Genomic DNA, 22,021 nt, shown 5'->3' on the forward strand with positions numbered 1-22,021 from the left:
GGTCAGCAGGGCTAGAGTAAACTTTTTTGTCTCCTTCCTTTCTCTGCCAGATTTGTTTAGTGTCCTGCTGCCTGTCACCCAGATCCTGCCAGTTGGTTATTCCTAACTCCTCCTGGTTGGACCTTTGTCCTCCTGACTCTGAGATTATTCTAAGGCCATTATGGATTTGTCACCTTTATAAACTGGGAACACTGGGTTTCATGATTATGTTGGATTCTTGTTCTAAAGTGCCTTTTCCTGGAACATCTTGCTTGTTTTCTTTGGAGGCTTTGGTTTTATTCAGCCTACTTGGCACTTTGTTTTTTAAGGCACTGTTGATAATATCCTCCCTTGCCTTAGTGACATTCTGTCTTTTTGAATTGTCTTTCATCAGTTTTGTCTTTTTTGGGGTCCACTTTCTACACACTTCACGAGTCTCAGCCAGTGGCTTCTCCTGTGGCTTCACTTTCTAAATATTTTCATGACATTTGCTGTCACCTGTGTTTTGACAACAAGCCCACATTTCTAATCTTGGCTGTCCGGCATCTTTTCTACATGTTTAACTCCTATTAAACATCTTCATCTCAGTGTTCCACAATCCATCCAAATTCATTTTGCCGCTGTGTGACTGATTTCATTAGAAAAACACATGGTATGCTTGGTGTGAATTATCTTTGGGAAGGAGAGTGAGATTGGGGGATTAGACTGTTATCGTTAGAGGTTGGAAGGGTCTTTTACATTTTTTCTATACATCTGTTGATTTGCATCTTTTAAATAAGATGGTGTTGATATATTGAGAAAAAAAATTTCTCTTCAACGAATCTCTCCTTTCAACTTCATTTATGTATTTCTATTACCAGCGAGGATTGTAACTAAAAGTCAAGTCCTAAAGGTTAAGGGTAATTACTGCTGGAGAATACAGTGTACAGAGACAGGGTTCAGTGTACAGATGAGACAGTGGTTCTCATCTGAGAGCTTCTAGCTAAGTGTTGGAAGTGCCTAATTTGCGTACATCTGGCACGTTACACATTCCGAGGCAGTAGAGGAAATGTACAAATAGATGGTTGGAGCCCTGCTTGGTTTCTGATTTCCCAGATGGGTCAGTGTGTGGACATAGCTGATACTGGAAAGCATTAGGGACTTCAAATTCATCAGTAAAGATTTTGTCTTTAGCAGGAGCCTTGCCATATTATTCAATTGTAAGTTTATGTTTTAATGACGAGTATGTAGTGTGCTATGTAGTTGAAGAGCCATTCAGTAAAGAAGAGGCGTTGTTAAGCTTCAGTGTGTTTCGGAATAATAAAGATGGTACTTTATTGTCTCATAAACAAAACTGACACAAAACACCCTTTAGACATTTAGTTACTTGAATTTTCTTAAATTGAAATACGTGTTCCAGTAATGAAAATAGTAAATCAAAAAGGATTCACTCATGGTCTATTAATTTTACAGATGTGGGAAGAATATCCTGATGTTTATGGGGTTAGGCGGTCAAACCGAAGCAGACAAGAACCATCACGATTTAATATTAAGGAGGAGGTAAGAAAAAGACACGTTTTAAGGGGATACATTTAAACTCCTTATCTTACCTCATCCTTTTTGACTCTGGTATATGCTACCATTGACATGACTGAACTTGTTGCCTTGGAGTTAAGTGACTCTAATGTGAGCTTTCTCACCTTAATATGGCAAGGAAAACCACAGGTGGCTTTTAAAGGAAGAAACTTACCAGGAAGATTGTGTCATAATGAATGTCTTAGTAGAGTATTGTACAGATTGGCTTCAAATTTTTGTTTTTATTCTTTTTTAAGGTTTCCAAGTTTCAAGTGAAATTGATTATTATAAGAAGTTTACCTTTTAAAATACCTAGTTTCTAAATCTACATTTTGTAAAATGAGTCATTGCTTGGTAAACAAATGTAATAGTGGAAGTTGTTTCAGATTTATTTCTGAGAAAGGAAGGAAAATTTGCTTAAATACAGCGTTTTAACTAATTCAAATTTGCTTTCTGTTTTTAGTGTGCAGTATAAAATAATTCACACACATTTAGTCTGATCTAATTGTGAGAGATTGAGTAGTTTGTTTTTTAAAATTGGTAATTACTGGGTTCTATTGTTTCTATAGAATAGACTTTTCTCACCTTTCTCAGTTCATGTGGTAGTCTTGTCAATTCTTACCTCTGTAGTAGGTGTATAGACCACATTCTGAAGAGGTGCTCTTCTGTGCTTCAGTGAGATGTCCCCTTTCTGTATTCTTTTTTTTTTTTTTTTTAATTTTTTTTAACGTTTATTTATTTTTGAGAGAGAGACAGAGCATGAATGGGGGAGGGTCAGAGAGAGGGAGACACAGAATCCGAAACAGGCTCCAGGCTCCGAGCTGTCAGCACAGAGCCCGACGCGGGGCTCGAACTCACGGACCGCGAGATCATGACCTGAGCCGAAGTCGGCCGCTCAACCGACTGAGCCACCCAGGCACCCCCCCTTTCTGTATTCTTAAGAGGACTTTGCTTAACCAGCTGAACCACCCAGGCACTCCCCCTCCCCCCTTTAAAACAAATTTTTTTTTAATGCTTATTTTTGAGAGAGAGAGAAGGACTTTGCTATTCTTAAGTATGTAGCATTCTTCTGATGAAAGTTAATAGAGGTTAGTGAGTTGGAGGTGGGTTTTGGTAAGCATATTTTAAAAATCTAATTGACTGTTAACATCCATATTGCCTTTATGGTGTTTTATTTTGAATGACCTCTGAGCTGGTTTGCCCGAGTTTTCTTTTTCCACAGTGTCTAGGACAAGGTTGCTGAACCATGTTTGTTACAACCGGTCACGTAGTTGTGTCCGTAATTTCCTCTTTTATACGTCCATTAACACATTCTCTATAGGGCACAAGACAGCAATAGAAATAGTTTCCCTAATTTGGGGGGAAAAGAGACACTTAAATGTTTCTGACTATAAACCTTCCTTGGTCTAGTGCTGTCAGCAGGGCACTGTTGGCTCATGATTGAACATGCTCTGTAATGAGTCTAAAATGGGACAAATCAGCAGTCACCACCTTTAATGACACACTAAATGTTGTGGCATTTCACATGATGTTCTAGATCTGCAGTATCACGTTTGGTTGCCTCTAACATGTAGCTTTTAAAGTTTTTAATTAAAGTAAAATAAAATGAAAGATTCTGTTCCTTAGCCGCACTAGCCATGTTTCAGAGGCTCAGTAGTCACATGTGGCTCCTGGCCACTAGATTGTTCCCTGCAGATACAGAATATTTCCATCATCACAGAGAATTTTATTGGACTGAGCCCTTGTAGAAGTCAAGCTGAGGGAGGGTTTCCCGGTGTTAGAGGTAACTCTGTCATTACAGACAAATTAATTTTCAAAGGAAAAGAAGAGTGAGCACGATCAAACACAGGTTTCTTTTGTCTGAAAGCTCACATTGGATAATGTTATTATTGAGTAGATTGTGGAAGCAGGGGATCGTGTTGTCCCTATGAACTGTGAATTAAAGTCTGTAATCATTTTTCCCCTCTCACACACTGAAGGCAAGTAGCGGGTCTGAGAGTGGGAGCCCAAAAAGAAGAGGCCAGAGGCAGCTGAAGAAACAGTAAGTCTTTCATGGGGCAGTTACTTCCCCCAGGGGTTTTGAACATGTCAGCTTCTCTGGGGCTCCCTTCTCTGTGTGGTCGTCCGTCCCGGGTCCCGGAGTCTGCTTCTTCTCTTGCTGTCTTGGGTTGCAGTCCGTCACGACCCACTGCTGCCGCAGCCCTCAAAGCTCAGGGTTGCATGTGTTTCCATGTGCTTGGACTACTTCTTAGGGCAAACCCCAGCTTGTTCCATTTGGTTAGCCTGATTAGCACAATTGTTATTTTTCTTAAAAATGTGCACCAGTTCTATTCTGGTTGAGCAAGGAACAAATTTAGATTTGCTCTTTTTTCTTTTAATTTGTTCTTTGTGTGGGTGTGGCAACATTATATTTGTTGGACTGACACCCAATTTAGTATTAAATTTCAAAGTGTTATTACTGTATAATTTTAATACTGCAGTTTACAAACCAGAAAATTTTAATTCTTGGGCTTAACATGACATTCCTTTAGAACGTAGATTATATATTCATTATTTTAAAAATTCACAAATTATACTTAATTAAGGTGAAAAAAATTTGTTTTTGTTTTTGGGTTTTTTTTGGAATTAAAAAAATTACTTTTGGAGAGTGTCTGGATCTTTTTGACAGTCTAAATTCTATAGCCCACCTCTTGAGGAGCTTCATTTGAAAATGTAGCTATTGAAAACTTGGCAGACAAATTCAGGGGTTTCTCATGGTAAACGATTGTCCATGGTACCTATTAAAATAGAGCCCCAGTTATATGTATTTTCTGTTCTCAAATACTAATTTTAGAATTAGTAATTAGAATTAGTAATTAGTAATAGAATTACTAATTAGTAATCTTTCATAAGTATTTGGCCTAAGGCAAAGGAGCTTGAATTTTTTAAACCCATGTACTCATCTTCAAAATAGAGTAATACTCATTCTGCCAACCTAACAGGGTTATTGGGAACTGTGTTAGGAAAAGTTGAGTATTTAGTATGTCCTCTCCAGAGCACATACACTTTTCATTTGTGTTTGAAATACTTGTTAGAGTTGGAGGAAAAACTGTAGGCCAGCCTGTACTTCTTGGCATCTTAGAAGGCTTTTTTCTACCCCATTCCTTGGCCTGCGTGGGAAATTATTCTGATCTGATGGCCTTTTGGGGGCTTTTGGGAAGTCTGTGCATGTGTTCTTTCCTCTACCATCTGGCTATGTTCTTCTGGTCTCCTGACTGGGATCTAAATGGTGCTGTGCTTGAAAACCTCCAGTTTCTACTTCAGTGGCGTCTGGGTGTGCAGAAGCGCACTGGCCCCTGTGCTCACTTTCCTTCTGTCAATCCTAGACGTCTCTAAAGTTGACCGTTCTTAGAGGCCTTCTTTCCCTGAGTAGAACCTCTTCGTTCCTTGCAGGGGGTTGTATCTTCTGTAAGTGCCCTTCCTTTCCCCGGCCTCTTCCCTAGGAACTTAGCCAGAGCTGGGGGAGTTCTCTTCCTGTTTATTTGGGCCCTGGGCTGGCCTCGCTTCCTGCTATCCTCTGGGCAGCAGGTGAGTACTGGGGCTTACAGGGAGCTCTTTTCCTGAGTCCATTTAATTATAATTAGTAGGAGGAGGTGCAGTAGGTGCTGGCACTCCCTCTGCAAAGCCTCAGCACTAACGGGGGTCTGTGTGATGTGAGCAAGCATAACAGGACCTAGTGTGTGGGCATGTGGATTTCAGAATTGAGAGACTCAAAGGGGGCAGAGATTTTGAAGTATTAGCACAAGGAAAGGTTTTTCTGAAATGCTGCGCGCTGTACCACAGATTTTGAAGTTTTTAAAAAGCTATTTTGTTAAACTTTTTAAAAATTCAAAGTTTAAAAATGTTGTAAGAATAAAGCAGTAGTACAAAGACTGCCTGTGTATTTTGCCCAGATTTACCATTGGTTACCACTTTTGCCTCATTTGTTTTTATTGTTGTGAGTGCTTTCTTTGTAAATATTTATGTATGCATGCATATAATATTTTTTCTGAACCACTTAAGACTAAGATTGACACACATCATGGCCTTTTACCCCTAAATACTGAAGTGTGGATTTCCTAAGAATAAGGATACCCTGTTTCTTAAGCACAGGATAGTTTTACTACAAATAGATTTAACATTGCTAACATAGTTTTGTCTAATCCATATCCCCATTTGGTTACTTGACCCAGGAATGTCTTTTACAACATTTCCCACCTCCACTGCAGGGTCCCATCTAGGATTAGATACTGTATTAGTGGTCTTTCACAGCCCTTCTGTGCTATTATGACGTTGGCATCTTTGAAGAATACAGTCTTACAAGGGAATAACTCCCCAGAGTCATAATGTAAGTTAGCATTTAAAAAATTTAGAAGCTATAGAGCATAATGTTTCTGCACGATATTGAGAACATTTTTCAAGTTGGCAGTGTTGAAAATTTGAGGGATGATGCTTAAGAATTCAGAGTTTTAGATTTTTTTTTTTGAGAAAATCTGTCAGTACTGGTCCTCATAACAAGTGGTCTTTGTAATCTTCAGATACACTGGGAGTTCTCTGTTTTCACTCCATTTACAGTCCTTACCTGGCCCAAGTGGGTACTGGAGATGGTAACTCCTGACCTAGTCATGCTAACCAATAATTTTTCAAATTTTATTTGACCCACTCATGCTGTTTTGATTATTCAACCCTTTCCCATGCAGTACTTCTTAATATTGTCCAAATTTGTGAAATGTAGAGGACCTATGCTGGCTCATTATGGTACCATCAGTTTTTCAAGCCACTCTAGAATGGTTCCAGAACATCTTCTCCCAACTGGAATGAAAAAAAAAATGTGTTAGCCGTAAATCACTTGGAAGTTTTTCTTCTGGGACCATAGTTATTTTTTTCTTCCCAGTTCTTTGAATTGTAACTGTCAGAAACTTGTGACACAGTGGAGAATTTGCCCCAGAGTTTTCTTTTTCATTGAAACTTGCTCTTGAAAGGCGTTCTCTCTGGGAAAATGTACTGAAAATCAGTGAAGTTTAAGCAGTTATTTCCCTCTTTTCATGATCTGCCTTCTAAAGTGGAGGAGAAAGGAATCCTCTTCTCTGGGCTCTTAGAGATAGTTAGTAGAAAGCCTCAGTGACTCTTGGCCAGAATTTAGGCCCATTTTATTTACAAAGGAATTTTACAGTTATTTAGATTTGATTTCTGTCTTAGGGTTTGTGTTCTGCCAGCCACCTTTTTCCAATAAAGGAAGAAAACCATACTTCGTTAGCTTGCATTCTGACTTTTTCATATCTGTTTACATTGCCATGGGGCCTCAGTGGCCAGACCTTGGTATTTTTATCCCTAGTCCCCAAAATTTTGGTAAAAATTCCATTGATTCTCTCCTAGGGAATCCTGCCGATGCCCTCTTAGAGCTGGATCTGGCAATTCACATCTCCTATAACATATGAAAAAAATTTTTAAACACAACCTTATATTTTAGACAACTCCTCTTTGTAGCCCGACTTATACATATGGCTTAGTCAGGGAGTCGTGCTCATAAAGTTTGCATTATATAGAAGAAGCCAGTGATCTAGGAGAGCCCTCTACATCTACAGAGTTGGGAAGTAATCATTTTATAATGATCACTCTTTTCACCTTCCCTTTATTTTTTTTTTATTTAAAAAAAAATTTTTTTTTTTAACGTTTATTTATTTTTGAGACAGAGAGAGACAGAGCATGAATGGGGGAGGGGCAGAGAGAGAGAGAGAGAGAGAGAGAGAGAGAGAGACAGACACAGAATCGGAAACAGGCTCCAGGCTCTGAGCCGTCAGCACAGAGCCCGACGTGGGGCTCGAACTCACTGACCGTGAGATCATGACCTGAGCCGAAGTCGGCCGCTCAACCGACTGAGCCACCCAGGTGCCCCTCACCTTCCCTTTATACAAAGTGGCTTAGTATTGCTGATCTAACTTTTCCCTCTGTTCTTGAAAGTTAAAACAAAATTTAAAATAATCCAGCCAGTTTCAGATACACATGCATACTAACTCATTTAGGCCTTCTAAGCCTTCTGTTGTTCAGATCCTCCCAGAATGTGTAAGTCTGACTTTTCCTGATTTTGTGGTCTTCAGTGGATTGTCACTGAGAGGAGGAGGTCTGTAGGTTTGACATGTAATGCCAAACACCTTGTTCTCACTGGGTTTTAGTTTCCTGCTTTAGGAGGCGGACTTTGGACCAGTTGATTTGCTCAGTTTTTGTGCATTCTCATACTAGAAGTTTCTGAATCTTCCTGGCTGTCCATAAGTCTGTAGACCTCCAATTTAACTGGAGGACTCTAGCCTCAACACTGATTCTGTCAGTTTACTGCCACCTTAGTTCCATAAAGTCATAGAAGTGGACCTCATTAAGTGCCCTGATTTAGATTCTTAATTCCTGTGGAGTTCCGTAAATTACAACTAATATTTGTGCATCTTTCTCATCTGATCTGCTCTCCCTCACATCTTAATTGTTCATGTTCTTTCAAGCTTGTTAACTGTGAAACCACTTCTCTCCAGTTTGACTATGTGTGTCCCTTCTGAGAGCCAAACTGTTCTCCCAAAGGAGACTGCAGTCTCATGTGCCAATCTTCTAGTGCCTGGAGACATCTTGTTTCTTCCTTCCTGGCCGTCCCCATCTATTCGTTTGGTTCCTTAGCAAACATTTGTTGTGCTAGGTTCTAGGGAGGGGGACTAACATGCCTAGAGTTTAGTTAGATATAAGGAATTCTTTGTTTAAAAAGGGACCTGCAAGGATATTATGCAATATTAATAGGCCTTAGTGTCTCAGCAGTCTGTGTCCAAAAGAAAAGTACCCTACCTGTTTGTTAGGCTGATACGGTTCATTCTTTAATTATTTCTTTCCTCAACAAAGAAGTAGCTCCATTTGCTTGCCTTTGTGCTGAACTCTGGTACAAAGATGAAGACAAGTGGCCCTGCCTCCTGGAAGCAGTCACTTACTCTAAGGGAAACCGATATGAAACCAACAGTGCTAGTAGAACTTGAGTAATGTACATAAAAGTGCTGTACTGCCTTTTCATGCTTCCTGAAGTAGGGTGGTTCCTGGACTTTTTAGGAAGATTCTTAGGAATCTGTAGATAAGCCACCTTCTTGCAGTAAGCTCCTGCTATTCCTTTGACCTATTCTCCCGTGAAGAATATTAACTTGACTTTGATTCTGTGACAGTTGTCTTCAGCATAATCTTATTTCCTATGCATAGACCCAGAGGCACAGTGGTAGTTGTTTTATAAAACCTCAGATACTTGCCTGTGAGTTTTTTTTTTTCCTAGATATTTCATGCTCAGTGACTATTATGTGTTCTGTCCTTCTTCCCTAGAAATGAGCTAAGTCCCACGTTTGGTCTTTAAACCTCAAAAACTCTTTGGGGTGGTAGGAGAGAGCTATAAGGTACGGCCCTTTAAAGCCTTCTAAGATCTCAAGGAGCAAAGGAACACCTACTGTATCTAATAATTATTAAGAACTACATCTTTGGCTGAATAGATTAGCTAGTAAGTGGTAGGTTTATCACTGAAAAATAATTTTAGGGACTTTTATCGAATATATTTTAAAGATGTTAGCATGTCTAGTATTATAGTAGTTTTAAAAGAAGTTTCTAACCAGTATTAGAATTTATTAAGATTCACATCATCTGTGAATTTGTTAAGATAAACATTTTTAGGCTTCGTATTAGACCTGCTAAATCAGAAACTGTGGCACTCGTCCAGAAATTTGTTTTAACAAGTTCTTCAGGTGGTTCTGATCATCTTACATTTGAGAACCACTGGTCTCGTATATATTACGACTTCAATCTGTTCAATGGTAGTGGTAAATAAAAATAGAGTAGAAGAGATTTAACAGCTTTTTTTTTTTTTCCAGAATAGTTTAAAAAATACTTTCTTCATTTCCATTTTCATTTATTTTTGTCACCAGAGAAAAAATAGGCATAGATATTACACAGTCTAGGAAGGAACATAGCCAGAGTTTAAATAGAGCTAGAATAAACCTTTTTTAGCCATAATACCTAAAATATACATGTTCTGCCTTTTGGAGAATCCTATTGAAATTGGTCCTGTCAGATTCTTCAAACTAAACAATCCTGAGGAGTTCATTTAGAAAAAAATCATTTTGCTTTGCTTTTGATCACAGAGAAAAATGGAAACGGGAGCCCTCAGAAGATGAACAGGAACAAGGCACCAGTGCAGAGAGCGAACCAGAGCAGAAAAAAGTGAAAGCCAGAAGACCTGTCCCCAGAAGGTGCAGTGTTTGCTTGAACTCTCTGCTTCTGGTGGAGCTTAGTTTGTGTTAGTTTGAGAAGGATGGTACAGTGGTAGAATGATGGCCTACGGTGTGCTGTGATTCGGGGCTTTGGAAGTCTCGGGCTCACTTCTTGCTAGGCTTCCTCGTTAGCAAGTGATTAGGTGATGAGGATGCTTGCATTTGACTGTGGGTATTTGCATGGTGTGTCGTGTAGAGCGAAGCTTCTGTTTCTTACTCCCTGACTTACTAGTTCCGAGGGGTGAACGTATCTTCTGCTTTTAAAAAAAGCTCCCTGTGTATTGGAGCAGTATGCAGGCTTTTTGGGGGAAGAACTAATTCCTAACTTTAAAATACTGTTTGGTTGAAAGCATGCTTCACTGTTTCTTACCTTGTTCTTAGAATCTGACATTAAGCAGAGAATCTGATTATGCAGGGAAAGAAGTAGGCGAGGTCGCAGGGAACTTTGGTAATTTAAAAAAAAAAAAATGTTTATTTGTTTTGAGAGGTGGGGCGATGGGCAGAGAAGGAGGGAGAGAGAGAATTCCAAGCAGGCTCCGTGCTGTCAGCACAGAGCCTGATGTGGGGCTTGATCTCACAAACCATGAGATCATGACCTGAGACAAAATCAAGAGTTGGATGCTTAAGTGATCCTAGCCACCCAGGTGCCCTGAAACTTTGGTAATTTCATTAGCTGGCTGGCAATGTAAGGTACTCATGTTGGGGAAAGGAGGGCAGGAGGCAGAGATCTCAGGGGAATTTTCCTCCTTGCAGTATTGCTTAGGATGGGGGTTGACAGGCTGTTGCCTTTGGGCCACATCCCACTCAATCACCTATTTCTGGATGGCCTGTGAGCTAAGTATAGCATTTAGAGATAAACATTTATAGTTTGATGATAGGCAACACTAAATTTGAACCTCAGTTCCGTGAAATGTTATCCCTTCAAAAAGAATTCAGTTCTTATCATTAGATGTGTATCCCATAAATCCTGTGATTATTATTTCATTTTGAGTTTTGTCAGTAAAAATTATGTGAAAATTTATTTTTTCTCGTTAAGTAAGTGCCTGCATAGTGGCCTCAATTTTGCGTCTTGTCTGGGAATGCCAACAGTTGTGCTCTGGACTTTTGCAGCCAACATTTGCCTGCCTCTGAGTTAGGACACTACACTGGCCCACCATGCTGGCAGGGAAATTTGTCAACTTAGTTTGGTCACAGGACTGGAAAGCCACTTCAGCTTTTTCTTCTAGAGTTTACCTGTCATTTATTGAATCCCTGATCATCTCTCTGTAGTGTTGCTTATGGAAGGTGTGAGAGAAACAGATAAGATTGTGAGTTTCCATCTGTCTCTTTCTCCTGTTTTCACCTTTTTACCACTGGTAGAGTATTTCGGGATTTCCTTACGGGAGTGCCTAGGCTGTGGTTCTCCGTCCTGGCTGTGTGTGAGTTCCCTTGGGTGGCCATCTCCTTAGTCTGTGTGGCAGGGTGTGGTTTCTCAGGTAGTCTTCCAGATATGTTTTGTACGTGTCACACACACTATTATGCGTGTAGTTATTTTTTGTCTTTTGCTCCTTTTATGCAGATAGCATTTCATGCATCTTCTTCTGCATTTAAAAAAAATATATATATATAGTTTAACATTTATTTATTATTGAGAGACAGAGAGACACAGAATGTGAACAGGGGAGGGGTAGAGAGAGGGGGAGACACAGAATCTGAAGCAAGCTCCAGGGTCTGAGCTGTTAGCACAGAGCCCGATGCGGGGCTCGAACTCACGAACTGTGAGATCATGACCTGAGCCAAAGTTGGATGCTTAACTGACTGAGCCACCCAGGCACCCCTGCGTTTTTCTTTAGTTATCTTGGAAATCTTCTCATATCAGTACATGGAAAAGTTTTTTGTTTTTTGTTTTTTTAATGCCTACCTAGTTATTCTGTTGAGTGAACTGATTCCAAGTTGATGAAGATTTAGAGTTTTCCTAGTCTTTTGTTAATTGCAAATAATACTACAGTGAATACCTTATTGTGCCGGTATCAGTGTATATCTGTAAGATCAACTCCCAGAAATGAAAAATGTTGACATTTCTAAGTTTGATAGATATTTCCAAGTTGTCTGCCAAAGAAGTACCATCAGTAACATGTTGCATGTATATTTTTATGTCAGGTAACCCTGAGGAGTAGTTGAGAACCATTGCCTCAGAATTCACTGAATCTCCTATATGTGTTTGAGGATTATCAGTATTACAATTACTTTTGTGTTGAAAATGCAGATTTCTAGTTGATTAGAATCTTAGCAAATGGGACTCAGGAATATACATTTCTGACATTCCCCAGGTTAATCCTATATATGTATTGTGGCTCTGGGAAATTATAGATTTGAAATAGACACCAAGTGATAGAATAAAAACTTTGCCCTTTTTTCTCTTCTCATTTTAGAACAGTGCCCAAACCTCGTGTTAAAAAGCAACCCAAGACTCAGCGTGGAAAGAGAAAAAGGCAAGATTCTTCTGATGACGATGATGAAGATGATGAAGCTCCTAAAAGGCAGACTCGTCGCAGAGCAGCTAAAAATGTTAGGTAGGTTGTGCCCCAGAAGTGTTTCATTAGTGTGAGGGTGATAGTTGGGTAGAACTTGGTTCAGGTGAGTCCACGATTCTGCATTTTTTTTTTTTTTTAAGTTTATTTTGACACAGAGAGAGAGAGAGAGAGAGTGCTTGTGTGCACACACTTGAGAGCATGAGTTGGTGGTGGCAGGGGAGGGGGCAGAGAGACAGAAGCCCAGGAAGGCCCCGTGCCGTAAGTGTGGAGCCCATTGTGGAGCTCATACCCACAAACTGAGATCATGGCCTGAGCCAAAACCAAGAGTCTGATGCTCAACTGACTGAGCCACCCAGGTGCCACCAGGATTTTGCAAAATTTTGGATTTTGATAGGCAAAAATAATGACCTGTGTCCTGAGGTTGTGTTTAGAAATTTCTTGCAAAAAAGAATGATGTTGGCCAGTGGGAATATGGAAGGAATAGCAGTGGTTCATTTCTGGCCTTCATTCCTGTAAAGAAAAGCACTTAGTGTTGATGTTCTATTGAGGTGGGTTAGTCAGTGATAACTGTCACCCTTTTTAAGGAAAGATGTTTGGATTATATTCTCACTTTTAAATTGCTCTTTCAATCAGACAGATTCTTCTGAGGATCACTTTATGTACTGGTATTTGGGTGTAATTTTATTAAGCTTACTAATAGGATATGGAGTATTACTAGAAAATTAAATAAAGGAATAGAAACATGCAGACATCAGTATTTTACTTTATATGAGTCCAAGGATATTTCATTTTCTTTCAGAGGATACACAGGTTTCTTTTGGTCTACTGAGAGATAGTGAAACTAAGTCCTGGAGATATTAACCTGTCCAGTGTGTCTAGTTAATGATTCAAAGGCTTGGACAATGTGCTGAATATGCCAAAGTGTACGTTTTCCTCCTTCAGCTCTTGTACATCCAGGATTGTGTTTTTCTCGTGTGACTCCCAAACCATTTGTTGTTTATATACGGTGAAAGGTTACATTGTGAAAGGTTACATTTTGATATTTCATTACCAGGAAGTATGTTTGTTGAAGTTTTCAACAGTTTGAGGATACTTAAATTTCATATTCTTATTATCAGACAAAATACAGGGTTGAAACATTTCATCTTAGAAATAGTGTTTCCTTTTTGCTTAATGAAACAGCTGTTTTTTCATTCAGTATATGTTTTCTTTGTAGTTTCCTTGTTTACATAGTAACCTCCTGTTGAAAAACAAAAGCATAGGCATGTCCTTGTAGTTTTCTGTATCTTGCTTACACAAATCACTACAAACAGTAGTGTGTTTTTATTTTGAACTGTAAGCCTTCCTACAGTTCTCCATGAACATGCATTAATACTTAAGTAGGAGGAAACAGGTACTTTGAGCCCACTTTATCTGTGGCTGATCTTAAAACAACATGCCGGAGACAAAAGGATATGGTTCTTGAACGTCGTTGTATTTGGTCTTTAATTCTGGAAAGGTAGTCTCTCATTTATCCAGCACTATTTCTCACGCAGCTATAAGGAAGATGACGACTTTGAGACTGACTCTGACGACCTCATCGAAATGACCGGAGAAGGAGCCGATGACCAGCAGGACAACAGTGAAACTATTGAGAAGGTCTTAGACTCAAGGCTGGGAAAGAAAGGAGGTATGTCTCTGTGGGGAGCAAATTATGTCTTACCTACTCAGGCCCAAATCTTCTGTATTTCAGCTCTCAAATGAAGAATTTCAGTCCATGCTCACAGTGGTCGTGAAAGGTGGAAGTTGTTCTGGCATAATGTCATGTTTCATTGCAGAGGATGTAGGGATGTGTCCCATATGTCTTTGAGACTTGAAACTTAAGATGTGTTTATAGCTTAAAAAGCAGTGATGTCGCAGATATTCTGGTTTATAAACCTGAAACAAATTTACCTTTAATTAGGTGTTTCTGAATCTCCTGGGTGATAGGGAATGAAGATTTTTTTATATCTAACTTGAGGTGTCTTATAACTTAGTTTCTTTAACCTTTCCATATAGAAAATATCAAAATACTGCTTAATTCCTTTTTCTTTTTTGTTTCCATCCAGCCTCACTTTTGGTTAAGAGTTAACACAGAACTTTGGGTGGATGGGTAATTGGTGTGGGGTGGTGGGGGGATCTTTCTTTCTTTCTTTCTTTCTTCTTTTTTTTTTTTTTTTTTTTTTTTATGTTTACTCATTTTTGAGAGACAGAGACAGAATGCAAGCAGGGGAGGAACGGAGAGAGAGAGGGAAACACAGAATCCGATGTAGGCTCCAAGCTCTGAGCTGTCAGCACAGAGCCCGACATGGGGTTTGAACTCATGAGCCATGAGATCATGGCCTGAGTTGAAGTTGGACACTCAACTGACTGAGCCACCCAGGCGCCCCTATTTCTTAGTATTCTTGGAGAGACAGATTTGTTTTCTGAGTTAGTAGGGACCAAACCAGAAGGGTGTTGCTCTTCCATTTCTCTTGTGTTTAGACACAAGGATTTCTTTGATTTCACCAACATATTTTGGAAAACATTTTAAAGTGTAGAAATTGGGTTTGCGTTTTGACAGTATTTGAAATTACGAATCTTGTTCATCCTGTATTGTTTGTGAATTTCTGCTTATTTTTCAGTCAACAGGATTTTGATGCTTCATCCAAAAAGAGATTCTTTAGCTGAATGTGTACTCAGGAAGCCTTTTCAGGGTCTGATTTAATATACTTTTAAATGTTTACCTGAATCCTTTTGCAGCTACGGGAGCTTCTACTACTGTATATGCGATTGAAGCTAATGGAGACCCAAGTGGCGACTTTGACACTGAAAAGGATGAGGGTGAAGTCCAGTACCTCATCAAGTGGAAGGGTTGGTCTTACATCCACAGCACATGGGAGAGTGAAGAATCCTTACAACAGCAGAAAGTGAAGGGTCTAAAAAAATTAGAGAACTTCAAGAAGAAAGAGGATGAAATCAAGCAATGGTACATTTTTCAAGCAATGGTATATTTGCAGCCTTGAGGGAAGGAAGGTTTTTAAAGAATGTGTGGAGCACATAGCTGTCTAGGAACTCAGATTTTGCCTTAATTATCTGAATACAGAGCTGGTCACAATTCCATTTTATAAAATTGTGACCTGAAGACACTATATATATATATGTTTTTGTATACGGCCACCAATTTTGCAGAGTTTGATAATAATAATAAGTAGCTTATGGAGCATTTTGCACACCCAGTGTTTTTTATCCTCATGATAAGCCCATGAGATTTGTACCCATTGTACAAGTGTACACACATTGTACCATTGTACACATTTTGTGGATAGGGAGAGTGAGGCACAAGGCAGCTTTTCCGGGAGGTCCCAGGATTGGAGTTCTGGCAGCCCAAATCCAGAGCTAAGTCTTAGGCACCCTGTCATTTTCCTATGATTACGCTGGGGTGGCTTAGATGTCAGGAGTTAATATTCCAGAACTGTCTGGGTTACAGTACACTTACCACTAATCTCGGTTTTCACAATTTGCAGAAATGATGTGACTGAAACAGATGAACTCCTGAAGCTCTGATAGACCATTGTTTTTAGTTTAATTTACTTACAACTTTGAAGGTGGTTAAGTTGCATATGAGAAATATGTGGGGCCTATAGCACCCACAGACCTAAAGTGACTAATTAGAGGTATCAGGTTCAACCCTGAAGACTGACCTGCCAGTGTAATGTGATCAGGTTATTTTGTGTTAGAAATAGGGCCAGATGGGTTCTAATTCCCAATTTTACTACTGTGCACCATGTGCTCCTTCAGTAAATCACTTATTTTTCCTTTAGGTATCCCTAAGAATGGGGTCGGTTGTAAAGCAATTACAAATTTAAAATCCTCGGAAGTACAGTAATAGTTCATTTCAGCTTGCCAGTATTGTCCTTCTATAGAATTTTAGTCCAAAGAATAACTAGCTTTGTGTAAAAGCTACATTTAATCTCTCCCAAAACACATACCTATATGAAAAAGGCATGTTTCCTTTTAAATCTGGAAGACAGTTTTATGGTCCTATTCTGTTTAGATATTGGAATTTATTACACAAAGTAATTATTTTTAGGTTTCTTTATAAAGAAGGAACAACTGGTATGTTTTATGAGTCTAAGGTTTCCTAAAAGTGTATGTTTTTTTATAAAATCTCTGGCTTAATTACTAGTGAAGGATTGCTAAAGGGACAGATGGAAGTAAAGGCTCAGTTTCCTTTGCTCTTCTTAGACTTTGCTTTGATAGATTTGTATGGATCTCCCAAATCTAATTGGAATGTATTTTTCTTTTCTTCTGTCTAGGTTAGGAAAAGTCTCTCCTGAAGATGTGGAATATTTCAACTGCCAACAAGAGCTGGCCTCAGAGTTGAACAAACAGTATCAGATAGTCGAAAGAATAATCGGTGAGCACATGGAAACTTATTTTAGCAGTGTTTGAGCTCCGCAAATAATGGCTTTTGGTTTTGGGGTATTGTAAATTTAAAAATGCATTTTGTAGACTTACTTGTAGAGAATAGATGTAGGGGAAAAAAGGCAAGAGAATACACGGCTATCTAGATTGATTTTGAAGGAAGAGTTAACAAGATTTGCTGGTAAATTTGGACGTGGGAGATGAGAGAAGGCGGTGTCAAGTACGATGCGAAGACTTATGACCCAGGCAAATAGGAGAACAGAGGTACCATTTACTGAAATGGAAAGGCTAAGGGAAGAACTGGCTTGGAGTGGAAATCAAGAGCTGGGTTTGATATTTGTAAGTTTGCTATTCTTCTTGGTTGACTAATTGGGGAGTATCGTGAAGGTTGTATGTAGCATATGTGAGCTTGGAGTTTAGAACTCTCAGTCTGCGCTGGAGATTTATATTTGGGAATTTATCAGTATGTAGATAGTATTTAAAGCCTAAGATTTACTGAGATTATCAGAAATAGTATACCTCGTGAGACTAGGAAGTTTGAGAGCATTCCAGGTTTTGGAAGTTAGGGAGAAGCCACAGGAGAAGAGAAAGAAAGTCTGGTGAGAGAGGAGGGGGGCTGAGAGCATGATGCTCTGGGGGGAAGGAGGACTGAGACTTGATCCTTGAACTTGGGCTGGTTCAGGATCTGTGGAGTGGTGGGGATGAGGCCTGATTGGGGTGGCTTCAAGAGAGAATGAGGGGGACACCGGGAGTGAAAACAACTCTCCTGGGGAGTTTTGTTGTAAAGGGGAACAGAAATGGGGTTGTAGCTACTCAGGGCTGTGAGAGCAAGACAGGTGTTCCTTTTTTTTTTTTTTTTAAATGATATCAGATTATAGAGTATATTTGTATTCTTATTCATAGGACCTAAAATGTCATTCTTTCCTTGATTATAGTGATAACTTTTCTGTCGTATTTTCCATTTGTGTAGCCGTGAAGACAAGCAAATCTACATTGGGTCAATCAGATTTTCCAGGTAAGCAAAAGATTTGGTTAACAAATGTTAGTGAGCATCTAAGAGCAGTTCAGGTTTTGCAGTGTATTTAGTTTTGCCACTTGGTGTTTCAATGGTCATGTGTAAAACAGTGACACTCCCCTTCTTTGATTGACAGTTGCTAATCTACTAATTTTTGTATACCAAACAGCTCACAGTCGGAAGCCGGCACCTTCAAATGAACCTGAATATCTATGCAAATGGATGGGACTGCCCTATTCAGAGTGCAGCTGGGAAGATGAAGCCTTGATTGGAAAGAAGTTCCAGAGCTGTATTGACAGCTTCCATAGTCGGAACAACTCAAAAACCATCCCAACGAGAGAATGCAAGGTGTGGTGATGGCTGGCTTTTGGTTTTTCGGGGGAAAGATGTGTTGGTGGGAAGGGTTGATCACATAGATATTGGGAAGAGAAAATGTACAAAAGTAAATGATAATTTCCATTTTGACGTGAAAGATGAATTAACCTTGACATCAAAGGAAAATATTAAAACAGAAGAAGATGAATTGTATAATGGCTTCGCTGACCTCTTTAATCTTAAAATTCACGGAACTGGATATGTCTAATTAGAGATATTGTGCAGGATATTTGAAAGAATTTAAGCACTTTAAAGAGACGTGACATTGTATGGTGGGGCGCCTGGGTGGTTCAGTCGGTTGAGTGACTGATGGTTGAGCAACTGGTGGTTCAGTTGGTTGAGCATCTGATTTTAGCTCAGGTCATGATCTCATGGTTTGTGAGTCCAAGCCCTGTGTCAGGCTCTGCGCTGATAGCACGGAGCCTATTTGGGATTTTCTCTCTCTCCCTGTCTCTGCCCCTCAATCACCCCAGCTCATACATTCTCTCTCTCTCTCTCTCAAAATAAATAAACTTAAATAAAATAAAGAAATGTGATGGGAAAGGGGAGAAGCTCTGAATTCTAAGTTAGAAACTAAACATATAGGCTTTTTATTTGCTTGATTGTTTGCATAAATCCTTTCCCTTTTTTGGAATTCATTCCACATGTAAAATGGTGTGCTTGGGTCCTTGGCAGAAGAAGTCTGTGTAAGACATGGGCTCTGTCTCTGAGGAGTTGACGTCCAGTTCATGGCACCAGACCTCCATCTGTGGAATTCAGTGTGTATTTGAGGGGGCAGTGAGTGTAAAAACGAACTGTGGTCAGAGAAATACAGAGGCAGGAGTCACTGAGCTCCAGTAGTCCATGAGGAGGTTTAAAGGGTTAAAGAGATTGCACTACTTGAATTGCCCTGGTTCTTGAAGAATGGGTTGGTGCTGGATAGACAGATGGAAGGGGGCCCAGGTTATTGCCCTCCCCTGAAAGGCATCAGGAGAAAGATGGTCTTGGGGCTGGAAGAGAGGAAGGTGTTATTGGCAAGTGCACTTAGGTCCGAGTGTGCATGTCTTGAATACCTTGGAGGGTAATGCTGGCTTTATCTGGTGGGTATGGACACGCCTACCTCCCTGAGAGAGAGCAGCATGATGGAAACAGTGTTGTATTCGGAAAACTTCGTGTAATGGCAGTGTGTAGTTAGGAAAGCCAGAAGGTCCAGCCAGAAACATGCCCTGGAAGTCCGTGAGGGAACCACAGTGTGCGGACAAGGGAAGTCACTGTGGGATGCAAGGATTGGAGGGGAGGAAGCTCTGGGGGAGCCGTGGCAGAAGTGGACGTGGGGCTCGGTGGCTGGGTGTGAGGAGTCAGGTTCTGTTCACTGCTGGGTGCTCACAGAGGAGAGGTGAGATGGTCGGTAATCACCTTAACCAAATACACTGTTAGGGCGGTACATCATGTAATAGGGTGCTGATGCCATAGAGCCCTAATCTTCAGAGAAATGCTCGCTATGAAAAGACTTTGTGGCCAAAGGACTTTGGGAAGCATTCCTAAATGAAGTTTTTCTGTAAATTCACAATAGGGACAAGCGTTTTAGACTTTGAAAAGTCACAGTAATGAAATTTATGTAACTTGTATTACATTGTTTCCCAAATGGATTTAGTCACAGAATCCACATTTTGTACCGTGCAAAGCATAGAGACATGACCTTACTAGACTGATGTTCTTCACATCCTTTCCTTTAGAAAACCAAACTCACACACTTGGGGGGTTCAAGGTCAGGGGGTTGGCATTTTGGAATTTTTAGATGTTCTCATGGTGACCTTCTGCTGTGTTTGGCATATACAGACTTTCCCAGTGGTCTTGTTTTGTACCGTTTAAATGAGATTATAAAGATGAAAATGGAGCACTCCCTGCCATATGATAGAGATGATGTAAAATTAGTGCTGTGTAAGGATGTTCACAGACTGACTTCAGGACAGGAGCACGTTAACCAAAGACTATTTCAGGATACATCTGGCTTCGGGAGTACAGACTTCAATGAAAGGAGGTGTGGGTGCGGTGGGGTAGGTGAGGTTGGTGATTCAGATGTGAAATGTAAACTTCTGTGCTTTAGTTCAGAGCACATAAATCATAGGTAGCATTTTAACATGGGAATAGGAAGAAAGTCTTTTTCAGACATGGGCTTTGTGAATTTTTTTGTCTTTCAGGCCTTGAAGCAGAGACCACGATTTGTGGCTTTAAAGAAACAGCCAGCATATTTAGGAGGGGAGAATCTGGAGCTTCGTGATTATCAGCTAGAAGGTCTCAACTGGCTTGCTCATTCCTGGTGCAAGTAGGTAGAAAATAGGTTTGAAATTCTCTGTACCGTTTTTGGCTTCTTTATTTTTAAGTGCAAATAATTATTTCTGTTGTGTATTATAGAAACAAAAATATGTGATTGAGAGAAGGCTTTGGTAGGAGTTCATATGTATGTGTAATACCATTTTAATCTGAAGTAAAGAATACTTTGTTAATTAGTTATTTGGGGATAATTTGTCCTAGCCAGAAACCTATGTCATAACATGTTGTTTATGAGTGTGAATATAAGTAGCAAGTTAATTTGCCCACATCTGTGATGTGGAAGTCATTTTTCTCGGGAAGAAAGAAGATGTCTGTTTTCCATTCATTTTCCTTCTAGGCCAGGGAAACCTTTCCCTTCATTTCTTGTGGTAGTGCTGAAGAATAGTGTGAAACACCCCCCCTCCCTCCTAAGGTTGCTGTACATACTATCCCATGTAGAGGAAGGTCTCTGATGGTTGAACCTATAAAATTGTCCTTACTTTTTGTAACAAAACCACCTTAATTTTGAAAAGGAAAGGTGTGACAATGAAAGCATTTGAAGTTTAAAGGTGCTTGGAGGCAGTACTCATGGATGTTGTCCATCAGATCAATTGCAAATCTAAGTAGTCTCTGATTACTATGTGTCAAGCCCCATCTAGGCCTGGACAGTTTTAACAGTGAACCACGACAGACCTAGTTTCCCTGTCCTCCCAGGGCATACAGTGTGGGAAGGATCTTTAATGCTTACCTACAAACTCCTTCCCCCACATGCAATTCTTAAGTGCTTCAGTGTTTTACAGTAAGGCAAAAATTCTTGTTTCCGAATTGAACTGCAGCCTGGAAATAAAACCATGTGAACTGGTTTTCTCAATGCCAAAAAGTGGTTTCTGGTTAGAGGTACATTTAGAATGCCTGCTTCCCAATGAAACTACCTATATTCTTTGTCCTGTAAAATCTAATACAGCATCTAGCATTCAGTTATGAACATTAGAGCCCTTGGTGAGCTTCAGTTTGTGTGACTAAGGATGTAAGTCTGATAGGACTATTCTAAATTGCGTAAAAACTGGTTTTGTTTCAGAGAACAGGGAGATCTCATCTTCCTAGAAGATCGTTCTAAAGCTAGGTGGAACCTCAAGAGGTTGTGTGATCCAGCCCTCTCATTTTGTACTTGAAGGGTCTTAGCCACAAAGATGTCATGTGCAGTCATGTCACGAACATCACTGTCACACTGTGTGCTGAAGAGGACCCAAACAGTTGTTAGGCCCTAGTCACAGGAACCTTACATTAAGTAATATGCTGTTTTGGCCTAGTTTTAGAAAAACAGGGAAATCCATTCAAATCTCTTTCAGCGTATGAACAATGGCAGTTTGTTAGGGAGAGGAAATGTTGGAGAAAATCCTGTTTCCTCCCTACTAGCGTGGAAAGGTGAGAGAAATAGGAGGGAAATTACACAAAGGAACATAACATATCTGAATAGTGCATAAATTATAGAGATTTAGAGATTTAGATTTAGATTCAGATTTATACAGAGGTATGGCCTCTTCCTTCTCCCCTGCCCCAGTATATTTGCCTTT

General features: G+C 39.8%; 1 protein-coding gene across 6 annotated transcripts in view; it reads left to right on the top strand.

The window, feature by feature from the left end:
- CHD2 (chromodomain helicase DNA binding protein 2) overlaps positions 1 to 22,021 on the top strand; it is a 122,718-nt gene that overhangs the window by 25,546 nt on the left and 75,151 nt on the right. For 4 of the 6 annotated variants that reach the window (XR_002083010.2, XM_019460161.2, XM_019460163.2 and 1 more), the window contains 10 exons: positions 1,432 to 1,518; positions 3,513 to 3,574; positions 9,699 to 9,806; positions 12,239 to 12,379; positions 13,876 to 14,009; positions 15,101 to 15,326; positions 16,657 to 16,757; positions 17,736 to 17,780; positions 17,950 to 18,128; positions 20,336 to 20,460. Coding sequence is in view for 5 of the 6 variants with exons in the window: in XM_019460161.2 (XP_019315706.1) it covers positions 1,432 to 1,518; positions 3,513 to 3,574; positions 9,699 to 9,806; positions 12,239 to 12,379; positions 13,876 to 14,009; positions 15,101 to 15,326; positions 16,657 to 16,757; positions 17,736 to 17,780; positions 17,950 to 18,128; positions 20,336 to 20,460 (1,208 nt within the window). In the remaining variant the exon portion in view is untranslated. Of the gene's footprint in view, positions 1 to 1,431; positions 1,519 to 3,512; positions 3,575 to 9,698; positions 9,807 to 12,238; positions 12,380 to 13,875; positions 14,010 to 15,100; positions 15,327 to 16,656; positions 16,758 to 17,735; positions 17,781 to 17,949; positions 18,129 to 20,335; positions 20,465 to 22,021 lie in introns of those variants that run through there. The other 2 variants (XM_019460165.2, XM_019460162.2) reach the window with 2 other exon arrangements.

The sequence above is a fragment of the Panthera pardus genome, unplaced genomic scaffold (genome assembly GCF_024362965.1).
Source record: "Panthera pardus isolate Hobbes unplaced genomic scaffold, ASM2436296v1 HiC_scaffold_24, whole genome shotgun sequence".
NCBI lineage: Eukaryota > Metazoa > Chordata > Mammalia > Carnivora > Felidae > Panthera > Panthera pardus.